Source organism: Melanotaenia boesemani, chromosome 19 (assembly GCF_017639745.1).
Source record: "Melanotaenia boesemani isolate fMelBoe1 chromosome 19, fMelBoe1.pri, whole genome shotgun sequence".
Lineage (NCBI taxonomy): Eukaryota > Metazoa > Chordata > Actinopteri > Atheriniformes > Melanotaeniidae > Melanotaenia > Melanotaenia boesemani.
This window is the reverse complement of record NC_055700.1, coordinates 23,846,487-23,871,341: the sequence shown is the minus strand read 5'-3', so window position 1 is coordinate 23,871,341 and position 24,855 is coordinate 23,846,487. Positions and strand designations below refer to the sequence as shown.

At 37.9% G+C, this 24,855-nt stretch overlaps 1 protein-coding gene across 1 annotated transcript; it reads right to left on the bottom strand.

Annotated features, from left to right (window-relative positions):
- Positions 1 to 862: 862 nt before the first annotated feature.
- On the bottom strand, positions 863 to 22,204 carry LOC121629679 (ectonucleoside triphosphate diphosphohydrolase 2). The gene is made up of 9 exons (XM_041969395.1): positions 21,569 to 22,204; positions 15,040 to 15,157; positions 11,909 to 12,059; positions 7,406 to 7,565; positions 7,094 to 7,321; positions 5,528 to 5,797; positions 4,162 to 4,281; positions 2,534 to 2,668; positions 863 to 2,402 (listed from the first exon to the last, which is right to left on the bottom strand). The coding sequence occupies exons 1-9, from the start codon at positions 21,683 to 21,685 to the stop codon at positions 2,187 to 2,189; spliced, it is 1,515 nt and encodes a 504-aa protein (XP_041825329.1). The 5' UTR covers positions 21,686 to 22,204; the 3' UTR covers positions 863 to 2,186.
- Positions 22,205 to 24,855: the final 2,651 nt, after the last annotated feature.

The following is a 24,855-nucleotide window of genomic DNA, read 5'->3' as shown; positions in this document are numbered from 1 at the left end:
ACACAGCAGTAAACAGTTTTACAAAATGTCAAAATAAAGATGACTTTTTATGCTTTTAATTTTAATGGAACCTGTGGGAGGAAGTGCAATCTGGTAGTTGTAGTCCAAATGACAAATTTTGTATGGTTAAAAACTACAAACCGTTTTAATGTGACTAGGAAAACACACAAACTGTGCTGTGATCACTCACAATGTCTCACACCCGGGCCAGACTCTCTTCAGCCTCCTTCCCTCTGACAAAAGATATAGAAACCACAGGTGTCGGACAAAAAAATCTAACAAACCATTTTCTTTTTCTTTTTTTTTTTTTTTTTTTTTTTATCGTGGGCGATCAGCCTCTTAAAGCTTAGCCTAGTTTCCACCAACGGGTGTGGGTTGGTTACCTGTACAGCAGCTGCTTTCAGTTTCCCCGCTGTAATATTTCTACACACCACTGCGTTTCTGTCTGTTGCTTGTGCAGGTGTATGGCACTGTGTAGTGGTATATTAGCCAGCATAACCTGGTTTATAGCACACAGTACATTGTATTCACCAGAGTTGGCCCAAATGTTATGACTTGGGTTATGGGCCAGACATGGCCCCCAAACCTAAAAGAAATGCTGCTTTGAGCTTTGTCTGGTGAAAATTTGACTAAATGTAGTCAGTCACACAGTCACCCTGAGTTAATGGCATCTATCAAAGTCAAATGTGAGCCATAAGAAAACTAAAGTTGTCAGTCATACTTTGGTCAACCATGATTTGCACTGTGGAATAACTGCAATGGTTTTGCAGTATTCTTTCATTTTTCCTATTTTGTTTATGTATGTGATAGTCAGCCTTAAATGTATCTTAAATGTATAAAATTATCAGAAAAGACACTGAAATAATGCTAATTGATTCTTTATTTAACACAAATGATGCCAACAGACTTTGTGGTTGTAATAACAAATAAAAATTTTCATGACAACTTCAATTTTAGTTTCAATCAAAATTTAAGGGATACTGAATGTTTTTTCTGTTTTATATTACAGTTCAGTGTGTGTCTGCATGTGCACATAAATTGAAGGGGGCAGTAATAAATGCAACATAATTACAGAATATAAAAGCCTTAAAATACCATCTCTGTTGTGCAAAATCTGCCTTAAAAGTTAACGACAATATAAAAATCTCATATTAATCAAATAAAAATTTCATAAATGTATCTCTGATACAATATACAACTAGCTGTGCTCTTTTGTATTATATTTAATAACTTGCAATGTTTGCATTGTTTGACCAGAATCATGTTGATGTTCTGGATCTGATCCAGAAGGTTATAAATATAGGGGGTGCTGATTGGGCTGTTCAGTCTTTTGGGGTTTTTCTTAGTGAGCCTATGGCTTAGCGGAGGTCTGTGCTCTCTGAGTGCTTCTAGTTACATCATGAAATCACAAGTAAGAAAAAATCAAAACAAACAAACAAAAAAAAACAAATAGGAAAAACCAGAACACATACAAAAAAGTGGAAGACCTAGGGCGCCAAGACCAAGGACAGATATGAACCATTGTTTCTTCTCATGGTGTATAAACGTAAAACATAAAAGGATAAAAAATATCTGATAATGGACTGAAAAATGTAAACAATGTCTTTGGGTTTTCCCATTTCTGCAGTGTATGTAAACACATCAGATCCAATTATTAAAATGATCGGTTTACTCCCATTTATCAGATTTTTGTGGTTGTGTAAATGGGCTCAAAGCCCTGCGCTCTGTTCATGACTTGGCCAGTGACACATTTTCATTGTGTTGCCTCTGTTCTTCAGCACTCTGGATTAAAAATGAACAATGATAACATCAGTTATTTTCCTTAATGGTTACAGCATTTTACTTCTACATAAACTTAACCACAAAGAAGATGAAGTTATAAAGTTACACAGACAAGTAAATAAGTAAGTTACACAATCATTTCATGTATTTGGTGTCAAAATCAAAATCTGTGAGTAAACTGTACAGTCCATGTTTGGGATTACTGTTCTTCCACTTCGACCTGGGACTGAAATGCTAAAAAGTGCTAACTTACTCCATGTGGGCTCATCATAAGTGAATATTCTTACATACCAAACTGTAACATACTCATCCTCTGATTAAAGGGTCTGAAGCACTGATCTAAACCAATTAAAACATACCACTCCATCCCCGTTTCCTATGTACACTGGGCACGTTTGCTGAACCTAGATTACATTTTCACTACTTTCAGTTGTCTTTCCTTTTCGGGTTCGAAGGAAAATGAAGACCAGTACAGCAGTGAGGAGCAAAACAAAGAGAGCGATGAGCATTCCCCATGCTCCTGGGGTCAGGGCCTTTCTTAGCCCCACTTCCTCTGCTGGCAGCAGATTGCTTAAACTCAGCATGTAGCCCAGAGCCCAGCCCACCGAGGTGTCCCCAGCCTGCAGGAGCAGCACAAACATACAGATGTGTTAGAAATATCTGATTTGCTCTAATATTTGCATCAAACAGTCCGGTCTTTTCTCTCTCTTTCTTTTGCTCTCTTTTTGTTTTTAAGAAAGTGGTAATGTACCTTTTTCTGGAAGGAAATGTGTGGGAATGATGTATCATCGAAGCCGTATCCTCTCAACATGAGAATCTTGACAAACACAGAGGAAGCACAGTAGTCCTGTAAACGCAACTTTTGATCTGGAGCCTGAAGCATCATCTGCAACAAAATGAGTTAAAACATAATAAAGGATTATTGTTTAAAATAACCTCACCTGTTGAAATGCTGGGATAGGCTCCAACTCACCCGCAACCCATATGGAATAAGCGCTCAAGAGAATGAATGAATGAATGTTTAAAATAATAATGCTCCATAAATGTACTCTACTAAAAAAAAACAAATGTGAAAAAAAGATGCAGCAGGTTTGTCCCTTTTAGTGAAATTTCACTGAAGCAACTCTACATTTTATTTAGTTGTCTGTTTGGCTGCCATCAGCCTCTATGCCTGACAACATCTGGGTATGCTACTAATGAGATGACAGATAGTATCCTTGGGTATCTCATCTCAGATCTGAACCAGGGCATCACTGAGCCCCTGGGTAGTGCAAACTGGTGGTGTAAAATGGACCAATACACAATATCCCAGAGGTGTTTTGCTGGATTTAGTCTATGTGAGTGTGGGGGCCAGTCTGTGGTATCAGTTCCTTCATCCTCCGGGAACCGCCTGCATACTGTTGGCACATGAGGCCTGGCATTGTCAAACACAAGGAGGAACCTGGAACCAAGGACATCACCCTGATACCTAATAGCAGTCAGGGAAACGTCGAGGCTGTACAGGTTTGTGCGTTCTTTCATTGATATACCCCCAAAGACGATCATTGACTCACCACCAAACTGGTCATGCTGAATGATGTTACAGGAAGCATAATGTTCTCCAAAGCTTATCCAGATCCTTTCATGCCTGTCACATGTGCTCAGAAGGAATCTTCTCTCATTTGTGAAAAACTCAGGGTGCCAGTGGTGGACTGGTGGTTGATTTCTTGTAATCTACGGCAAATATCAATCAAGCTCCAGGGTTCTGGACAGTGAGCCCTCAGGCCACCCTCATGAAGTCTGTTTCTGATTGTTTGGTCAGAAACAGTCACACCAGTCGCCTGCTGGAGGTCATTTTGTAGAGCTCTGGCAGTCCTCATCCTGTTCGTCCTCACACTAAGGAGCAGATACTGGTCCTGCTGTTGGGCTAACGGCTTCTACAGCCCAGTCCAGCGCTCTTAGAATAACTAACTACCTGTCTCATGAAATCTCTTCTATGCTCTCGAGACTGTGCTGAGAGACACAACAAACCTAGCAATGGCACATAGTCACGTACCACCTTGGAGGAGTTGGACTGCTGTGCAACCTCTGTATGGTCCAATTTATTACCTCATGCTACCAGTAGTGACATACCCTTGTTAATGCAAACCATTTTTTAGGATGGTCTCATTGCAGCCCCTCTAGAGGCCCCATTGCTGATTTCATTGACACCAAAGCAGCTGAAATTGATTAACAACCTCCTCTGCTACTTAACTGAACACAGTGATGCCTGAGAAGTTTACCTTGATGCTATACTCCGATTGAAAAGTGTTCCTTTAATTCTTTGAGCAGTGATAAGAAGTCTGAATCAGAATTGGGCGTTATTAAATAAATAAATAATAAATAAATAAAGACCATTACTTGACTGAAAGTCATGGTGCAGACTGTTTTGGCTGCTTCCTCCAGTTGTAGTGGAGTTCTCACAGTGATCCCAGTAACTTGCTGCAGGAAGGAGTGAATGTAGAAGAATGCAGAAAATGCCTGGTAATATAGAAAAGTGGGTGAAATATAACTCTGTCACGGGTAATTCAAAGCACAAAAAAAATGTTTTAAAACAGTCGAAGAACAAAATGATCACAATTACTGCAACAAAGCCTGTTTGTGTTTTTCTGTGCACTTTAACACCATACAGCACGTACTTAGGCTCCACTAAGACTTCCATATTTTTCTATACTTGCATGGTTGAACGGTCCTTTCATTTCTTTCATTCTTACAATACTTGTATACATAATACATGTACTTTAGTACATTTTTAATGTAGGACTTGTAGGCCAATGGCATCTTACAAGTCTATGATGGGCTATGTGGTGGTTTATTTCCTTGAAGGGACCTGTGACGTGTGGTTGTCTTTGCTGGTTAAATGGCAACTCCTCCCAGTCAGTATATTGGACAGATGACTGTATTAAAACCGAGATTTAAGACTAACATCACAGCCTAAACATTACTGGTTTTCATCTTGAGTGTAAAGAAAAAAAATACAGTATGTGGAAGTTTGAAGGTGATTACTGGTTTAAGCTCTCATGATATTAAATTTTCAACTACATGAAAAGGTTTCCCAAAAAAGATGTAATAGAAATGGAAAAAATATATATGTTTACTTTTGTTTTTGCCACCTTTTTTACTATATGACTTACAATAAGAAAAAATAAACAGCAAGATAATAAAAAAAAGTTGTACAAAAAACCCAATTTGGAATTAATTATGTATTTATAGAATAGAAATACTTTATTTTATTTATTTAACTTAACTGACATCACTTCGTGATATTATCAATATGCGTCTTATGAACTGGTTATCAATTTTTTTTACTGTTTTGAAACAATAATTATCAACAGTTTTGGTATTATGTAAGTGTTTTAATTCTGCTTCAATATAATAAGCTCAGTGTTAGACACAGAGTACTTACTACTTCTTCCGCTATGACTGCCTGTTTATGCTGTGAAAATATTCCACATAACATTCCTAAAACCCAAAAAGAAACTGTAATAATACCCCATTCCTTCTTTATGTACTATACTTAATCAGTTTATTTATTTATGCAGCACAGATTTTGAAGTTGCCTAGATTTGCCCATCTTTTATCATTTATATTTAGTGTGCAGGAAAATACATTACATTCAGTGACATATCTACAAAGTGAAATGTTAAGAAAATCTAACAAATCAGTACCTTTAGCATGAAGGCTGACCTCTAGATTATGATGTTAGAACTTAGTCTCAGGCACTTACCATGAAGCTACCGGTGACATTTGGTTGGAAGACTTTGTCAAATGAGCACTGTGAGAAGGGACAGCTGTCAAAGTAGAAGATCTCGGAAACGTTGCCCACACACTGCTCATACTGTCCACTGCCTCGTACTGTCAAAGCAGCCTGAGGGTTGTAGGAGCTGGGTTTGTGCTTTGCTGTGCACGGAGAGTTAAATATATGGTCCATTTTTAATTCTGTGCTGTGGCCTGCAGGGTAGCAGGGGTGAGTGACTGACTCCGAGTAACCCTGTGACTGAGAGAGACAAAGAGAGTGGCTGACACATCTTATCATGTAATAATACAATAATTAGGATTACAAGCCTTTCACGATGTGATGACTACATTGTAGTCAATGTTGACAAGGATTGTGTTGTCTGTTTTGTCCACCAGAGTGTACTGTTATTTCTTGTGTTTCAGTTGTAAAAAATATTAAAGGAATGAAACACTTAAATTAAAACAAATAGGAGTTATGATATATTCAGCTTTAATGATAATAGAACAGCAAGTATTGGTGGGGTTGTGTTATCACTGGCTGCATTCAAGCAGATTTCATCCATCGTTTTTATTCAACTTGTTTTAAATGTGTGTTGGTTTAGTCTCACAAACCTCCATGAAGTAAAATAGTGCAACACAATAACTGAGAAAAGCCATTGGTTAGTTAATAAATATGCTGAAAATTTACAGTGTAAATATGGTTTTAAAAAGTTTACCATCCTGTTCTGAAAGAGCCACTGAAAAGATCTAGTTTTCAAGCAACTTTAAAAAAAATATTTTAAAGATTTTTCTTAACCCTTTAACACTTAATGTACTATATGCAATTCATTCTGTTTTAGACGGAGACCTTTTGCATCACTTTATGGTAAAAACATGGCTCAAAAAATTGTATACAATCTGATGCCCCCTGGTGGATACCTTATGCACTGCAATGTTTCTCACATTTCAAATGGTAATAAACCATACATATATGCAAATTACTTGTGCATTTTATTTATTTATTAAATGTTCTTAAAAGGCCAAATAAAGACTAAAGATAATCTCTACGAGGTATCAGTAGCTTTAAAAAAAACATCTTAAAAGGCGCAGATATCCCTGTACTGATGTTTCTGTGTTTATTTGTATCTCTGTTCTTCCCTGTCTATCAACCCCATCTGATCGAGGCAGATGGCCGAAGTCTGGCCTCGTTCTGCTGGTCTTTCCCCGTTTTTTTTTTTTACATTTTTCCTACCACCCACAATGCAGCTCAGCGTAGAGCATTTAATTAAATGTAAGATTTGATCCAATCAACTGGTTTTATTAGCTAGGCTACTTTTTTTTAAAACTGGTATAGCCTAAACTGGATTGAACTGGTTTTAACTGAAGCAGATTTTTGCCTGAATTAGCTTGTTTGTTATTACACTTTAGTTGACCTCTGTTGTGTTTTGCTGCTATATAAATACGACTGAACTGAATTGACTTTGCGCATCATGATTAAAATGTAATTTGGACTGTAACCACAACAAAAGTCATTATGTACTGGATGTGTAATTTTTCTGTTGATGAAAGTGAATACCTTGACGATATGAGCCAACAGTCTCTTGAGGAACTGGTCTTGCCCATAGCACAGGAAGCTGTGTGTGTACAGAGAGTACTCCTGGCCATAAAGAAGCAGCTTCTTCATGTCACGCCCATCCTCTACTGGCTCCTGAGTAGCAAACGTTATCTGTGTGGACGCCCCACCGAAATCAAGAGCTCCCACTGTTGGTCTGCTGGGTTTGAACCAGTGCCCCACAAAACCATACTACAAAGAAAAACCACCAGGAAAAGTGGAACAGAATTTAAGTAAAAGGGATTTCTATGTGAAAACTTCATCAAGTTGACATACCTTGATGAAGTTCTCTGATAGGTAGTTGACGGTGACCCAGCCATATGCTCCCTCCTCTTGTCCGCTCAGTATTGCTGCTCCTTGGAAGTTGAAAGGGTAGGACTGGATTTTTTGACCCACTTCCTGCAGAATCTGACTGGACAGCTCTGGGCTGGAAACACTTAAAAGAGAAATTTTACTACATAGCTTTACAGTTCCCATCGATACATATAAACAAACAAGAAGCAAGATAAATTTAAGCAAACTAAATTTTAAATGTACATTGCTTCTTTCTCAGGGTGTTACGACTCCAGCCTTCAAAACCTATAGTAACAAGATCTGAGGGCTGTCACTGAACATTTCATGGTGAAATCAGCTACACATGTTTGCCTGCTGGACCAGAAGCTCTGACCTCATAAAGATTTTAACCAGCCCAGAAGACTACATGAAATTCTTCAAGACAGGACAAACAGCTGAACACAAAATCTGTCAATTAGTTTTTTTATGTGCACATCTGGCAGGTTTTTATCTTACATGTGCATCTTTTAAATCACTGGAAAATTCCTGACAAGTACTTTCCTTTCTTCAAACGATGTTTACCCAGATCTCAAATACCCAAATCTCATTAACATGTTTGTAAAATCAGCAACTCAAAATGTCTAAGAGGTAGAAGGAAAGGTCTGAGCTGAAATTAGCGATAAGTAATAGAGAAAGGTGATTATCATTTTTAAGTAAATACTGCTTTAACATTTTAAGCAGAACTGATGAGGATCAAACACTTGAGAAGAAAGATGACTTTAGGATACGTTTGCATTGAGTAGCTCAATTACACACAGACATGACTGAGTAAATAGACCTGTCGGTTCCATGAGTTAAGCTGCACAGACCTTTATTTGTTAATATAATGTATATTTGAATACATTATCAAGTCCTAAGTGTTTCTCATCCTTGGTTCTTTATTTGAAAGGCTTGCACTTCCAACACTGGTGCTTCCTTGTGATTTTGTCCACATGAATGTATTGTCACTACCTCTGCTTTGCTCTTTCAGATGCAAATGTAATGATTTATGTCTTTTTGTATAATTGCAACCAGTGTTGGGCACATTACTATATATAAAAAGAATCAGTTATAGTTACTAGTTTACTCCTCATCAAAGTACAGCACAGAGTTACAGCACTATAAAAGTAACAAGTTACCAAGGAATGTAACTATTCCATTACTTTTTCCTCTTTATTTGTTAAAATATGTTCCCTTTAATAGAAGTTTACTTAAATTGTCAGTTATTTATAATAAAACTGAATACTACATATGATTAATACATAAACTAGAAGAACTCAGAGTGCAGACCTCCGCCAAGCCATTGTAAGTTTTTTTTCTCCAATGATTGTGGGCATTATTTTTTAGTTAGAAGCTCTAATGGCAAAATGATCCCTAACTCCCCAAAGTAAAGATTCCTTTAAAAAACTTCCTGGATCCAGGCAGTGATCCGGATCACCCCCAAAATATAATTAATTGTTCTTTATTCAATTTCTGAAATTTCCTGCAAATGTAATCTAAATCCGTCCATAACGTTTTCAGTTATGTTGATAACAGACAGACAGATGGACAAACCTACGCCGTTGAATACATGACCGAATACATTATAAAATTACATTACTACATTACATTTATGAATTAATTAATATTTTAATTTGTCTTCTATTTTCCCCCTTACTCATATGTTTCGTTTCTTATCTTTTGCTTTGTTCTTGTTTTTCTACTTCGTATGGGGTGCAGGTATGTTCCCATGTTTATGTATGTACCTTAGAATGAGTTCATCAGCAAGACATGCAAACCCAGCTGGATTATATAACAGCCTTGCTTAACCAGTTTTAACAGACCCCTGCCTACAGCTTCAGCTCCTGTTTCTGCACCACCCTTGTCTTCTCAGTACCTAGAAGTTCACATCCCAGATCCAAAACCATTCTCTGGTGATTTGGGCGAATGCAGAGGTTTCCTTATCCAATGTTCACCTGTTTTTGACCAGGAACCATTGACCTACTTTTCGGACAGATCCAACATTTCCTACATGATTAGTTGGCTTTATTCCAGGGCCTTAACTTGGGCAGAGGCATATCTAGAGACTGAATCTCTTAGTACTCTAACATATAGCAAATTCTTTGAAGAAATTAAACTCCGATCGGGGTAGAGAGGCAGCTAAAAGACTTATGTCTTTACATCAGGGAGCCTTTAGTGTGGCTGTGTTCTCTGTGTAGTTCCGTACTCTTGATGCAGATTCCAGATGGAATACTGAGGTTTTAGGATGAGTTAGCCACCAGAGACCTCCCCAAGATCCCGGATGAGTTAATCTCGTTATCTCAGGGAAAGGCCTAGAGAGTGAAAAGGTTCCAGTTCTTCACCAGCTCTGAGACAGCCCCATACCCTCTTTCCTCTGTCACCTCCACGTTCTCCCCTGCTTCCACCACAGCTGATGAGCTCATGCAGTTGGGAAAAGCCCATCTCTATGAGGCCGAACGCCAGAGGATGCGTGAGTGCCTTTACTTTGGAATATTGAGCCATTTTCGTGAATCCCAAAGAAGGGGCTCGTCAGTGAGTGTTGGAGTGCTGATGAGCCAGGCAGACCAATCCTCAGGTACCCCAACCAAAACCCAAAATGGATGCGACCCTAACTTTTCTTAACCAAACCCTCTCAGGTGATTAATTCTGGTGCAAAAGCTAATTTTCAGGACAAAAATTTAGCAATTAAGACTGGCATACCTTGTAAATCACTTCCTCATCCCATTAATGCAAACAACTAGAGCTGGTACCTCATACACGCTAATTACAATTAATCAATTACAAAAAAATAACGCATTAAAAGGAATTAATGCATTTAATCAGTTTGCATTCCAAACAAACAATTCTGGTACACCAATTAAATCGAGACACACGTCAGAGTTCAGCTAAATCCAAGCTGCTTTCTCTCTGCGGCAGCTAAATGTCACTTTTGACGGAATTCCTCATGGTCTAAATGCGCCGACTTCGTGGCTAATTTATGACCGGGAAAGTGAAAGTTATGTCACGAAACATGTTGATCTGCATCTTTGAGCATTTTTTAGTGGTTATATGGAAATGTGTGACCTTTTCTAGTGGGTATACGGCGTATACCTGCGTATCACGTAGACTACACCACTGCTCCTTCCAGAGTCATTGTTTGTTTGTGTGTGTGCAGTTGGGTGTGCACACATGTCCATGTCTGCCTTTATTTGGTTTTGGCTTTCATGACATTTTGCTCTTTCTCAGCCAATCATCATCACTTATAAGGTTGTTTTGCCCCCTAAGCTTCCAGTCAAATGAAGGCAGCTTCAGCATGATTAATTACAGTAGTAATTTTCCACATTTTATTCTTTGCTTGTTTATTTTATTGTTATGGCATTTCAATGCTGATAAAAAATAGTCATTTGTTAGATTACCTGTTACTGGAAATGTTACTGGCCATCCACCACAGGCCCCTGCTTGTCCTCATCACTGCACAGCCAATCAATGTGTCGTCTGTAATTTTAAGGATGTGCCTGTTCTCATGCTGACTCATACAGTTGTTTGTGTATAGAAAGTAGTAAGATGCACGATACTGGACTTTTGGCCGATAATCAATACCAATATTACCCCCAAAACCTAATTACAGAGCTTATGTAGTTTCCTCTGTTGTGAATTAAAATACAGTATTATTGTGCAGACTTTTCCATGTTGGCTTGTTGGCAAATGCAGACATACAAAAAAAAAAAAAGCTGAAAATGATTTTCAGCAATTTTCACTCCTTGTGCAGAATAAGAAAAATATTTCAACTTGCATTATGTGCAACATGGCAAATTGAACCATGACAGTTGTTTTTAAACTACACAAGTAAGATATGTCCCTCCTATCCTATTCTACATCTTTGAGGAGAGCCAGTGGAGTAGAAAATGCATTCTGACACAGCCATCCAGTCTCACCCTGGGTCAAATTCAAATTCATTCAGTAGTTTTTGTATTAATATAATTGACTGGATAATTTTAAAAGATGATTAGTTTTCCAATCCTACTTGCTTCCTTTGCTTCCCTGCCTAACCAACTGCTTACCAGCTGCTCAGCCATCTTCCTCTGCACTCATTCTGTTTAGCCTCGACAGCCAACAGCTTTCCCACAACTCATCCTGCCAGAGGAGCTCTCTTCCTCACCCTCTTCTTTTCTGCTCCACCCGCTCCACCAGCCCTCTAGCTAGGTTGCCACTTATTATTATCGTTGTTATCACTCCTAGGTCTCACTACATTTACAGCTACCTCTAACAGCCTCCAGCCTTCTTGCCATCAATCCCATCAGTCACGCTAACCCTTCGGTCTTCCTTCTTTCTGAGCCTGCCCATCACAGTTTCCTTCATCCACACTCAGTTCTATTCCACAGTTACAAAGGTAATCACATAATCATATGGATTAGACAAAAACAGTGCAATAAAAACAAAACAAAACACAGACAATATTGTGACACAGACACAAACACAGTGACTCACTTCAGGAGCCTCATGCCAGCTGTGGCTCCCAGGTACACAGGTGTAAGCTGGTGTCTGTCTTTAGGAATATCTTTAACTGCCTGGTCCAGACATGCCTCCAAGCTCTGCCCTGCTGCCCCCGTTTGCCCTGCATAGCTAGAGATCCCTCCACCTGAGGGAGGAATTAAACAGAGTAATACAAGCAAAATGTTTGGTTACATAATTCATCTGTTGAAACATGTTCTCAGGTTCACATAAAAATCCATTAGCTGTCATGACACGTATATGTAATATGTGTCATAGTGCAAATCAGTCACTCCCATGAGACTAAAAATGGCAAGAAACCTATATTGAAAATGAACCAATCCTTCTGTCAGAGGTCATATTGCTGTTATGATCAAAATGGACATTGGCTTCATGACTAACTGGGAAAAACGGTTTTCTTTATCTGTTTACTTACATGGATTTTGATGTTAGCTGTTAACATTATTGTGAATCATGTTGTGGCTTTTCTTTTGTTTAAATTATTGTTTATGTTTTGTTTTTATGTTCAAAAGAATTCAAACTAATTTATTTCTAGAAAGAGTTAAACTGTGGCTGAATAGGAGTTGCAAACCACAGAGTTTAACTGGTTCGTTGATAACTGATACATACAAGATGTCAATGTCCACCAGGCGTTCACAACGGGCTGGCAACAGCTGGAAGTAGGCATTGCCATGGGATGCTCAATCTTCCCTATCCTGTTTATTGCAGCCTTCGAGATAATACTCATAAGGGCTACATAGATGGTTGGAGGAGTGAAACTGCCTTCACGTCAAAGGCTACCAGCAGTGAGAGGGTATATGGATGATAACACCACCATACTCCATACAGCAACATGTACAACGAGGCTGCTAAAGAGGACAGATGAGCTGAGCAAGGATGAAGAGCAATCCCTCCAAATCATGCAATCTGTTTACCAGGAAAGGAGACAGAAGCAACAACACCATCTTTGTTGCAGGTAGTGAGGATATCCCATTACTGGCAATGCAACCCGTCCGCAGCCTGGGTTGAGCCTCCACAGCAATGCTCTCTGACAGGCAGATGGGGGAGATGGTTAGGAAGCTGTTGTCAGAAGGCCTGGCCAGAATCAGATTCAGCTCCCCAAAAAGAACAAAGTATGGTGTTACCAGTCCGTAATGTACCAGCAGGTGATGTAACCTCTTAAGATGAGTGAAATCCCCTCCTCAGTGGTAAACAAGGTGGACGGGCTGGCAAACTCGTTTATCAGGAAGTGGCAGGGATTGCCAAAATATCTGTCAGACGTAGGCCTCTTCGGCAGAAACGCGCAAGTACTGCCACTGCAATCCCTCAGCTGGGATTGGCTCCAGTTCCCCAGGGAGATTGTGGAAACATTGCTCTAGCCAGACTTAGTCATGTGGTCAGAGGTTTGCAAGACAGTCCTTCTGGTCAAACTCATGGGGAGTTGGAGGCTGCTAACGAGCGGAAGCAAGCCAAGTATGGAGACCTAGTTGCGTTTGTGTGAGTGCAGGGAAGCTGGTTGGAAAGTCATTACATGCCCTGTGAAAGTGTGGTGCAGGGGCTTCGTTGGTTCATCAACTGCTTGCCTACTCTGCGACATGGGATGCATAGGGGCAAGGTGTTGGAAAGCCGTGATAGAGCTGGCAGAGAAAGGCAGCTTCTGGCTGTAGCTAAAGAGGAAGCATAAGGGACGGGGGCCAAACAACACCTAGGGCTTCAGCAGGGGGTAGCAGGAAGAGATCCTTTGACAACATTTTAGCCGGGTCGAGGCCTGAACTTTGTCTGGACTACTGCAACATTTTAATTCTTTTATTTATTTTATTTTCTTATTATTTATTTATTTTCACTCATTCTGCAAATTTGCTACTTTGATTGGGATCATTGTGTTTTTGTTGCAAAAACACTGTTGTAGCAAAGCTTTAGCTGCAACATAAAATTCGAATATTACAGCTTTTCCTGTAATATTTCAAACTCTTTTCCTGTATTTGTTTAATACAGGAAAATTCCAGTAACATTACAGAAATAAATAAAGCAGCAAAATACCCTTTACACACACACACATATATATATATAAATATATATATATATATATATATATATATATATATATATATATATATGTATATATATATATATAGGGTTTTGGTAAACTTGTTGAAGTGTTTCGCGTCAATGTATATGTAAAAGTATGTAAAAGTGTTTCAGTAATGTATTCTGAACTTTATTATACCTAAAAAACGTTTTACAATTACACATGTAAGTTTACATCAAAGATTGTAAAAGTGTTTCACGTTTTGTACAGTTGTTTTTCAGAAATGTAAAGTTGTAGGCAAAAATGTTTTTGCCATTGTACTTTTGTTTTGTAAATGTAAATACGGTTTCTATTATGTAAATTTGTATTGCAAAAGCGTAAAAAGTGTTTAACTCGATGTAATATTGTTTTGCTCTTCCCGGCCACCATAGAAATTACAATAAGATAAGTCAAGAGTCAACATTAGACTGATTTTTATTCCTGTAGAGAGGTCTGAGAAGAGAAAGGATGCAAGATGGATGCCGAATTAGCGGGTGAAAATCTGGAAAATCAGTCAAAGCTCAGTAGTGCTGCTTTATTAATAAGAGACTGTTACTGAACTTGTTATCACATTATCAATATGACATTTAGTGTCCGTCCAATCTGCTTTCACAAACAAGCTTTCTTTCTTTTTGGTTACTGGGTTACATGATGACTCCAGTACCTTGCTGAAAGGTTCAAAGACTTTAAAACCCTAGAAAAAGGAAAACTCTGTAAGGCAGTATGTTCATGTAGGGTACAACTGAAAACAACATAAAACAAAACAAAAAACTGTGTTGGCACTCAGAAAAAAGCTTTATCTGGGCACAAGTTGACCTTTTGCAGTTTTCTTAACACTGCTTGGTCTGACACATTTGGATAAACTTGCTGGTACATCAACTTGTTGAAAGACTGGCAGCTGTCTTTGCACTAGTTAATAATATTTATGAATGTAAAATAAATGTGGTGAATTTTGGTTTGCTGTTGGATGTGCTGTCACATGCATGAGTTACAGGAGTACACTCAAGTAGTATTTGACATGCAAATCACTGGTTTTAGTGGAGAAAGAGCTGAAACTTACCATTCACGTGGCATTCTCTGTGCTGTGTGACCACGCCGGTGCCATTTTGCTTATCTCCAGGCCACTTATAAATATACAAAGCTGTGTGTGAAGATCCAGCATCAAGGACAATACCATACTACAGAGAGAAAATGCAGAAAAAAAAAAACTGTTGTAAAGAGCTTCTTCAAAAGAAAACTCTGAAAAGAGCTTTGAAGACTCCAGTTAATGAGACATAAGGACATGAAAGACAATTCTCATTAGAGGTGTGTGACCTCAATTTTAAGCATCTGGGCAGCATTTTGGTTGCAGATTAGTACTGCCAATCTTCTAAAACAGCCTTCTGGGTGTGAGATTAGATAAGTGCACATCAGCTTTCATTTTATCACAGCTTGATTACCCCAATTTGTTCTTAAATATAAATTGAAAATGCAGCTTTCAGGATTCAGTAGTTTTCAGGAGTTTAGTTTGCATTTTCCATCAGAAGATATTTGGTCTGAAATTTTGGCAAAACCATTTTCACTTTGCAAATGTGTTTAATATTCATCGTACTGAAGAAGAAACTAAAGAACAAAATATTTCTCCATGTGTGCACTCTGTGTGCTAATTATCTGTATGTATGTATGTATGTATATTTTTGGTATTGTGTTTACTAAACTGTATTGTATAAGACTTACATATTCCTTCTGGGTTGAGCAAACCCTGAAAATAAATGTGATTTGTTCATAGCAATACTGGTCAATATTTGGGCTACACAATATATCAAAACTTTATGGTTATCGCAAAATCCACAGTATTAATATTAAAAGACATTTTGACATGAAATAAGCTCAACCCAGGGTTGCATTCCATTTAGAAGTTTTGCTTCTGTGTATTAATACACCTGAGATAACAACATATAGAAGTATTTATTTAAAACAAGTCATATTTCAGTGTTTTTTTTTTTTAAATATGCAGACCAAGTCCAAATGAAGCAGTATGCACTGTTAAAACTTAGGGCTGTGGATATACAAAGGACAATGTTAAAATGAAACTCCAGTAAAAATTATTATAATGCCTCATCAGTTTGGATGGTATTTAATCTTGAAATTCAGCATAATTAGGGGTGTGTCCTTTAGATTGACATGTATCCAATATCCGCGGAAAGAAGGGAAAGTGCAGTACAACCACGGTTTTTAGCTGGCTAACAGCGCGCCTTAGCTTTAGCCCGCCTACCTCCGTTAGCTGGTTAGCTACTGTTGCTGGGGGTTAGCTCAGTTAGCTCTTAGCTATAGGCAGCTTGGAGTCTTTTATATACAGTCTATGGTACATACTTTAGAAATAAAAAAATAAATTAAATGATCCAGTGATGGGTAGTCCCTGAGGCAGAGCCCCTGCTTGGTTGTAGAGTTGCGCCAATACCGATACTAGTATCTGAAATACTCCCTGATCCTGCCAAAAGTAAGGGTATTGGTTTATATTTCTGTCTTAACATCATCCTATACCACTGAAATTAAATCATAATTCTCTTTTCCAGACAAACACTGTCACACACAGACACTGGAAGTTTAGCAATCTTACGTGGTGACTGGTTTGAGTTGGTAGGTGGAGAAGCAGCTACTCATGACTCACTGTTGTGCTAACATTTAGCATTAGCATTATGTCAGCAATTAGGCATTACTACTCATTACAAAAGCTAATGATAATAATGCAAAATAGCAACATGCCTAATATGCAGGGCTGAAGTTTCCACAGGCAGCACAAATGCTGCCAAATTTAAAACCAGCAACTGTACAAAGCTTTTGTGGTAGCAGTACCACAGACATATTGTCTATCTCGATGCAAAGCTGCGCTTCTTAGCTTTCGGAATCTGTTGGAATTACGCTGATAGCGTAAATGGTCAAAGCTTTACTGTATTTCATAGAATGTCAGTAATTTTCTGTTGCAACTCTAGTTTTAAAGGATTAAAGATATAGTGCAACTAGCCAGAAAAACAACCAACACTGGCAAATGCTTTAAAAAAAAAAAAAAAACACAAGAAATTAGTGAAATACAGCCAGAAAGCCACCGCAATAACAGACAAAGGTTTAAAATTCATTGTCCTGGATGACCAGGTCCTATCCTCGTGTAAAAAAATTCCCTCTAAGTCCAATTCCAAGATTTTCTTAATATAAATTCTTTGATTTGAGTTTATCTACTCCATAATTTAAAAAGTTCTCTAACAATCTTTGTTTTTATGTGCTATTTGATATTTTGGAGTTTAACCAATGCTAGGCCATTGAATAACAATTTATACTAAATATAATTTATTTCAATGTTAAATTTTATATACCTCGTATATAAAAAAACACGGGTGTCAGATCGGTCCTCGGTGTTTATTAGAACTGGTATCAAACAGAAAAAAATGGTGTCGGAACATTGCTACTTGGCTGCATGCGGGGTGCGGGGCACAGGCAATGGGTCCATTTTTAATGCATCATGCTATTTTAAAACAGGCAAAAAGACAAAAACAAATTCAAACATAGGTTAAGTGTGGCATGTACGTGTTGCTGTTGTGTTGTTGTGGCACTATTATTATTATTATTATTATTATTATTACTACTACTACTACTGTCATTATTGATATTAATATTACTAACATCTCGTTGTCACTATTATCCTAATTGCAACAAATTACAATCATTATTATCTGTGTGTATATACATTAATTTTCCTCTTTTTCTTTCTCTTGTTTTTTTTTCCTTCATGTGGGTATAACTTATCACATCTTAACATCTTGTCTTAATTTTTTCTTTGTAAATCCACACCTTCTCACAATAAAAACAAGGACAAAGATTTTAGAGTTTTTGATGTAAATCTGGTACTAATAAGCCCCAATCATTTAAAGGAGTCATTTACTGGTCACATTTATATGCTGGTAAGAAAACACTGATCAAGTGAAAAAAGATGTCTTCCTCTCTTTGAGCTTCTTATAATTAAAGCCCATGCCTCACAATTTTATGTACCAGATCAAAAAAGAATTCCCTAGATGCTACAAGATATTTTTAATTGGATGCTTGAGCTTTTTAAAACATAAGGGGCCATAATTACAAGAATATGACACCATTGTAAGTTTCCTTTTAAATTAGGTGCAGAGGTATGCTACTGTTATTTTATTCCTCTTCTTTAAAGCCTGCTCAGCCTAATGAAGGACCTGTTCCAGCCCTGTCAGCACTTCCACCCGCCACACAATGTAGGATTACAAATCTTCATTCTTGCGTTAAAAAGAACCTGGAGAGCCAGTGTTGAAGCCCAGCCATTCAACGAAACATGTGGGTGGAAATCCAAAAGAAAAGAGACCTCCCCACACACCCATTCCTTCCTCCACAACAAATTTACAGTAGTAAATCCAAATGTAGAAATAAGTAGACACACATAAGCATCCACAGCCATACATCTGTAAACAAACAGCTTCCTAACACAGTGCTGTTTTGCTGTTTTGGTAATATTTTCTAATTTGTACTATAACTGCAGTCAGGTATAAGAACTGACATTTAGCCAGAAACATGATGATCTCTTCTAATGTGATGTTTTGATCTGTCATTTGATGCATCAGAAGAACTGATGCATTCGTCTTGAGGCCAAATCTTTTGTGTGAGTGTGTGTGTGTGACCAGTCTCTGTATTGTTACTGAGTGAAAGAGCAGTTTCATTATACCTAAAAAGGAACCATGGGATATCTAGCTAGCAGCACAAAAACTGCAGGAACAGAGGCAACTGAAGCTAGAGCCAACCAGCGTAACAATCCTGCCCTTCATGCCAAAACAACACAGAACTACAGTTTCTTCTCTTATGAGTCTTTACAGTCACATTGTTCCAACATCAGTGTGTGAAACATCTTTTAATGATTTAAGTGTAATTTATTAACTTGGTCGTTATGTCAGGGGAAGTTTAGCATAATCTGTGAAATGAAGCAAGGGCATTTTATCAGTATGTTATGATACTGATAAAACTTTTACAGCAGCACACTGTCCATATTGATACTGTGAGGGATGACTAACATCTGGAAAGACATAAATACCTTTTTAATACATTAAGCCCCAAAATACACAAAAACAAACAAATCCCAATTAAAGAAAAATTTGGAGTAGTATCAACTGACTCAATCACTTCTTTCTTTGACTAAAAGATGAAAAAATGAAGGCAATATTGAAAGAAATGTCATCCAAGTTCATCACATCCCACTTTTGGGCACAGCAAATATTTGTACTATCAAGTCATTATATCTCCAGGTTTACATGGACTATAGACATTTAACAATAACTGGGACAGTTTTTCACATCTACACTTCTGAGTAAAGTTTTTTTTTTTTTTTGGTCACGGTACTTTGAAAAGTGAAAGTGATCTGATCACACCAATGTAAGGGGTCAAATGAGGCATAAAGAATATTTTAATGAAGAGTTCCAGGAATCTGCTGCTTAGTTTTATATGGAAGTTCAGTGTTGTCTTCATTTGTTTCAGAGCCTCCAGTGCTCTGCATTTATGAAGCTTTATTTGCATGTGCAGGGACACAGACATTGGTCATATCTTTGACCAGCTTAAGTTTATTTTAACGTCACATGTTTCCTTTCTCCTAACATGTGTGTTTGTCTTGAAATGAGGAAAAAATAAACACTGAGCTAATAATATAGGTCAATTACATAAATTACATATAAAGTTTTTCCTCTTACATCATTTGGTTCAACCAAGCTCCCAGCTTTAAGCTTGGTGAGAGTAAAGCCATTAATCCTAAAAACAGAAATATCCCTACCGTGGTTAAGAGTTGCAAATTTACAAGGTTTACAGGTTTGCCAATTCAGTCCAAGATGGACATACAGTAATGTCATGTTTTAAGAAGTTGATTAGAATGTATACATTCGTTATGCTGTAATTATTTATTCATTTATTGATTTATTTGCTTACTTATTTATCTTCTATGCAAAAAATGCAATTTAACTTAAAATTTAATTAAGCACTAAGCTGCCTTGGGTATAGATCCTCCCCAACCTGCACAAGTCATCATTGTGCCATGCAGTGGCAGAAACAGCAGGCTCCTTATTGGAAATTCATGGTTTAGATGTCCACATTGCAGTGAGGCCTAAGTGGTGTAAATTTATCATTCCCGGCAGTCCACAGGAGAAATCCAGTTCCCTCTGCGAATGACTTGCTGCATCCAAAATATCAGTAACCAATAGGGCTGATGGAGTTGACAGCTCATGCACCTGATTTAATTTCCATTCACATAAACAACTTGTCAGGCAACAAAAACGAGATGAGAGATGTGGGATACTGTAGACCACAGCTGACCTGAAACCTGAATGGTGGCACCAGGTGCACATCAACGGAGCCCCAACTGGTTTGTGCACAGAATTTCTGGACATGGAAACCACATACCCAGCTTTAGGCTGAGATACATAATTCTCATGTGAGTAAGGTCTGGGATATACTTGCTGTATACGAAAACATGCTTGTCAATATTCATCACCATCTGTGTATATTCTTGATGCAGCTCAAGAGCTGCATGACATAGCTAAAACGCCCAATACTGGAAGCCACCGCTAGGGGCAGGACACAACACTCGGTCTCTGAAATAGCGAAAAGGCCACATTGAATTTCTGGGGCATTTTTTGGCATCAACCCCCAAAACGCTTCAAATCTGTTGCCAACTGTTTGTCACACTGAGGAAAAATCATAAAGATCCCAAAAGTTGCAAACAAGGTCCTAAGGTGCTCTTCAAAACTGTCCATCATTGTGTTGACCTCACTGTTAGCATGCGTGCCTCTAGCGTTCAAGTCAATATTGTAAGTCATGCATGCCCTAAGCTGATGTTTGCAGGCCTACTGTCACACTGCTGGTGTTGAATGTAAGCTTGACTTGCATGTGAAACAATAGGCTGGATGAACTCATGTGATGACTAAAATCACAAATTCAAAATAGACAAAGAAACCTTTTAATTATTATTATTATTATTATTGTATTATTATTGTATTATTATATTTTTTACTATATGCCACTCTGATACAATACAACTTGCAGTAGCGTGGGTCATTGATCAGAAAGTCTAACCATACCCTCACTTCTATGTACAACATATTTAGTTTCTTTTATATATATACATGCATTGTTATAATTGCATACACGTTGACAACCCTTATTCTATTGATCAAATCAAATGAGTAAAGGGACAAAAATATTGAGAAAACTAATTATTAATTTGACAAATGTTTTTTTTTTTTTTCAGAACACCTCATTTGCTAAGTAATAACTCTTAATTACATGGCAGATAAAATCATTTTTAATTTATTTAATTTTGACAATACTTGACTTCCTTAGATTTAAGGTTTATGAGCTGAGTAGATATGAAATAAAAGACATAACATGATAGAGGAAGTCAGCGAAAACAACTAAGAGTAACCTTTATCCAGGTGTTAATGTAACTGAGTTTTCCGGGATAATACCGTTTTGGTCCCGTCTGCCACCCGTAGAGTTTCGGTAATACACACCGTCTCCAGCAACTTCACGCAACATAAGCACTCATCCAAAAATTACATTACCATGAACCCCGGCACCTCCTGGACGTCCTCGGTGGGGATAGTAAGAAGGAGGATTGCAACAAGTCCGAACGCCAACAGCGCAAAGGGGGCGCAAGGAAGAGCGCAGCGCTGAGCCATGGAGCGAAAGTAAGAAATAGCGCTCGAGCTTCCTGGAAATATGAACGCGCACTTTAACAGCGGCCAAGTGGAAGAAGTGATTGATGCGTTCCCTTTGACACGGACGCTCGTGCTCACGCTTCACCTGCTGCCTGCTTCCCGGTTTGACATTTCACTTGAGATAGCAGGGCTTGGTTTAAATTTCTGTTCAGGGTAAAAAGTCTCCTCCTGTGCGCCTGAAGGTTTCTCTCTTTGGTTTGAATGGAAACGGCTCCAAGGCTACAAGTGCCAGGGAGGGAAAAATGTCTTTATCATGGCTTGAGCTGCTATTTTACATTCAGAGTCAGGGCTGGGGTGGAGCCACTGTTAAACCACTTTCTAATCATTTCCTTGTTTATATGAGCAATGACAATAAACTCATTTTGAGATAATAATAGGGATGCAGCATAAATGGTTGACCTAGAAGACGTCCAAGCTATAGTGGAGTAAAGTTCTGAAAAGATGGTTGTTGTTTTCATCCTCTATTTGCATATGAATGGGCTTAGCTTTAAGCCTAACTTGCAAATTATCCTCATTTGAAAGACAGACAAAAGCAAGGAAATAAATTTTCTCGAGGGGCCAACTTCTTTGTGCATGTCTATTTTTGCTTAAAACCTGCATTGCCATGTCTAAATTTAGCAGGTTTTACAGAAGGAATATGTAAATATACCTCTGTTCACTCATGCTACAAATTATGACCCCTTAAAATATGAGATGCACACTAAACACCACAAAAATAAGCTTTAATAACTACAGACATGGAAATGCATCTTTTCCCTCCCCCTGTATTTTAAACGGGGCTTGGCTATCTTTAGAGTAAAAATAATCATATCAGACCACCATATAATGTGAATGGGATTACCTAAATGTTGAATATGCAAATGATTACCATGTGGCTTCTCAGCTTTGATGTTTTGCTCTAAATAAATACAGCTGCAGGTGCTGGAGCGTAAACTGGCCATTAGATAATCTGGATGGCAGCAGTAGTAGTGGCCACTAGAAGAAATATATTTTTTAATTAAGCAGTGTAGCAGCTGAAAGTGAAATTAAATACACCAATATGATTGAAAATATGTTTTGGATGTTTAAAGTATCCCATGTGAGTGTCACCACTTAATCATGTTAAACTGTGGCCCAAAAGCCTCGCTTCAAATGTCTTAATCCCCCATTACCAGTGGAGTTCCTGTTGGATAAGCATTCAATTTCCATGTTTTCCACACTGAATCCCTTCAGGTCGTCACATCGGTGTTAAATAAATTTTTAGTCTTAGGAGAATAATCCTGATATTCTCCATCAGGTCTGTTTTCATAGGCTGTGTAGAACAATGAAACTTGCTGCCACAGGTTTTTTTCTGTACTCATCAATCCTGCCTGTATTTCCAGTCTTTGTATTTCCATCAAAACACAGCGGGTGTATTGACCTTTATTTCAACAGAGATCTAAAAGAAAAGGCATTTCTAACTAAATAGATCATGAATCTGCTCTCAGATGTTTAAGTACATTTTGACACATCAATCCTATAGTTGGTTGTTGGGAGTGATGGAAATTCTGATGAATCTGACCATAGCTGCATTTACATGGAGCCCTTTTTATCCCATCAAACATCCAATCAGAAAAAACAAATTTTCAATCCGATTGAGATGAGTGCTTTAAGCCTTTTTACAATCAGATCTGTTCGAAAAAACAACCATGTACTCGTGGTTTCTGTGGTGTATGTTGTTTCTGTGCATGCTTGAACCACATCAGGGTAAGGCCATGAAATGAGTTACAAAGAAGACTTGAAAAACGGGACCCTGGCAGATACAATGTTTTTGTTTGAAACTGAAAGAGTCAAGGATTGTTTAGCATTTCAACGGTTAAAAGGTTCAGAATAATAAAAAAAGGTTTCCTCCGAAAAAGCACGCTTTACACATGTCGAAAACGTTTCGATCAAATTAAATTTGCCATTTAAACACACAACTGATTTTTATCAGATAAAATATTTGTCCACGTAAACATAGCTCGGGAGAGAAAACAATTCAAGCTCATAACAACACAAATGTTCAAATCAAAAACATGTTTTCAGGCTGTCAGGTAATTGAAAATTTGAATCGCTATTTACTGCATTAATTAATCTATGCTTGCAAATTAATCACAGTTAGTCCATTTTTTTTAATTGTTATGAATCTTCCAAATGAATCATCCATTTATCTTTTGCCAAGGTTGGGTCCTGGGGGCAGGATCTTAAGAGGAGAGCACTTTTCACTTCTTCCAGCTCTTCTGAGAGAATCCTGAGGTGTTGTCCGGCCAGCCGAAAGACAAATGATCCGTTTACTCTGAAGGCAAAGGTGACTCAAATTTGACTTTTTTGCCCATATGTGACCCAAATCGGTTCTTTTTACTACAGTCTAAACAGCACTAATCCAAATTTTTCTAATCCACCCAACTTTTCCAATCTTTTCAAATAAGTCTCAGTCTGAACAGTCATGTCGTATTTCATCTGAATTTTACATAACTGAAGTGAGACAAGCTAAGTTTCTATTACCCCTAGAATTGCGCAAAACCTAAATATCACAATAGAAAACTGGTAATAGAAACACCAACATTTTGAAAAACATCTCAAATATTGCTAAAAAGTTTTTATGCTTTCATGAGGTAGTTTTTCAGACATGGTGATATACAGTAGACGTATATTGCAAAAGCGTAGGAGCACTTTTCCTGCATTTACACGTCACCTGACGTGACGTAGGTACGGAACCATGGAGCTGTCACCAAAATAAAAAAATGGGACCTTATCAAATTATAACATGATAAGTTATTGTGAAAATGTGAAACTTATCACGTTATAACGTGATAAGTTTAATGTAAAAATGTGAAAACGTGGACTATAAACTACATTTGTCGTTGAATGGGGAAACTGTGTATGCTACGTCCAGAGAAATGCCTAATTTACCAAATGGGATTAAGTTTTACTTCATTGGAGATATTTGATGAAGCTTGGAGGACACTAATATTGTTGACGTTGCACCTTTAAAGCAGACAGGACCATGTCTTTGTGTCGGCAACTCTTTTCTCCCAGTCTCAGCGGTGCATATAGCCTTTATAATTTTCATTTTTATTTTCAGGAGACAACATGTTATTAACTAAAAGCAGCGCACACACTCTATTGCAACT

Bases quoted from the DNA above. Each gene is read 5' to 3' on its own strand.
- LOC121629679 (XM_041969395.1), bottom strand. From the start codon at position 21,685: ATGGCTCAGCGCTGCGCTCTTCCTTGCGCCCCCTTTGCGCTGTTGGCG. The intron at 15,158-21,568 runs GTAATGTAATTT...TTCTCTCTGTAG, and splicing joins AGGAGGTGCCGGGGTTCATG to TATGGTATTGTCCTTGATGC. The intron at 2,403-2,533 runs GTACATTACCAC...CTGCTCCTGCAG, and splicing joins ACATTTCCTTCCAGAAAAAG to GCTGGGGACACCTCGGTGGG.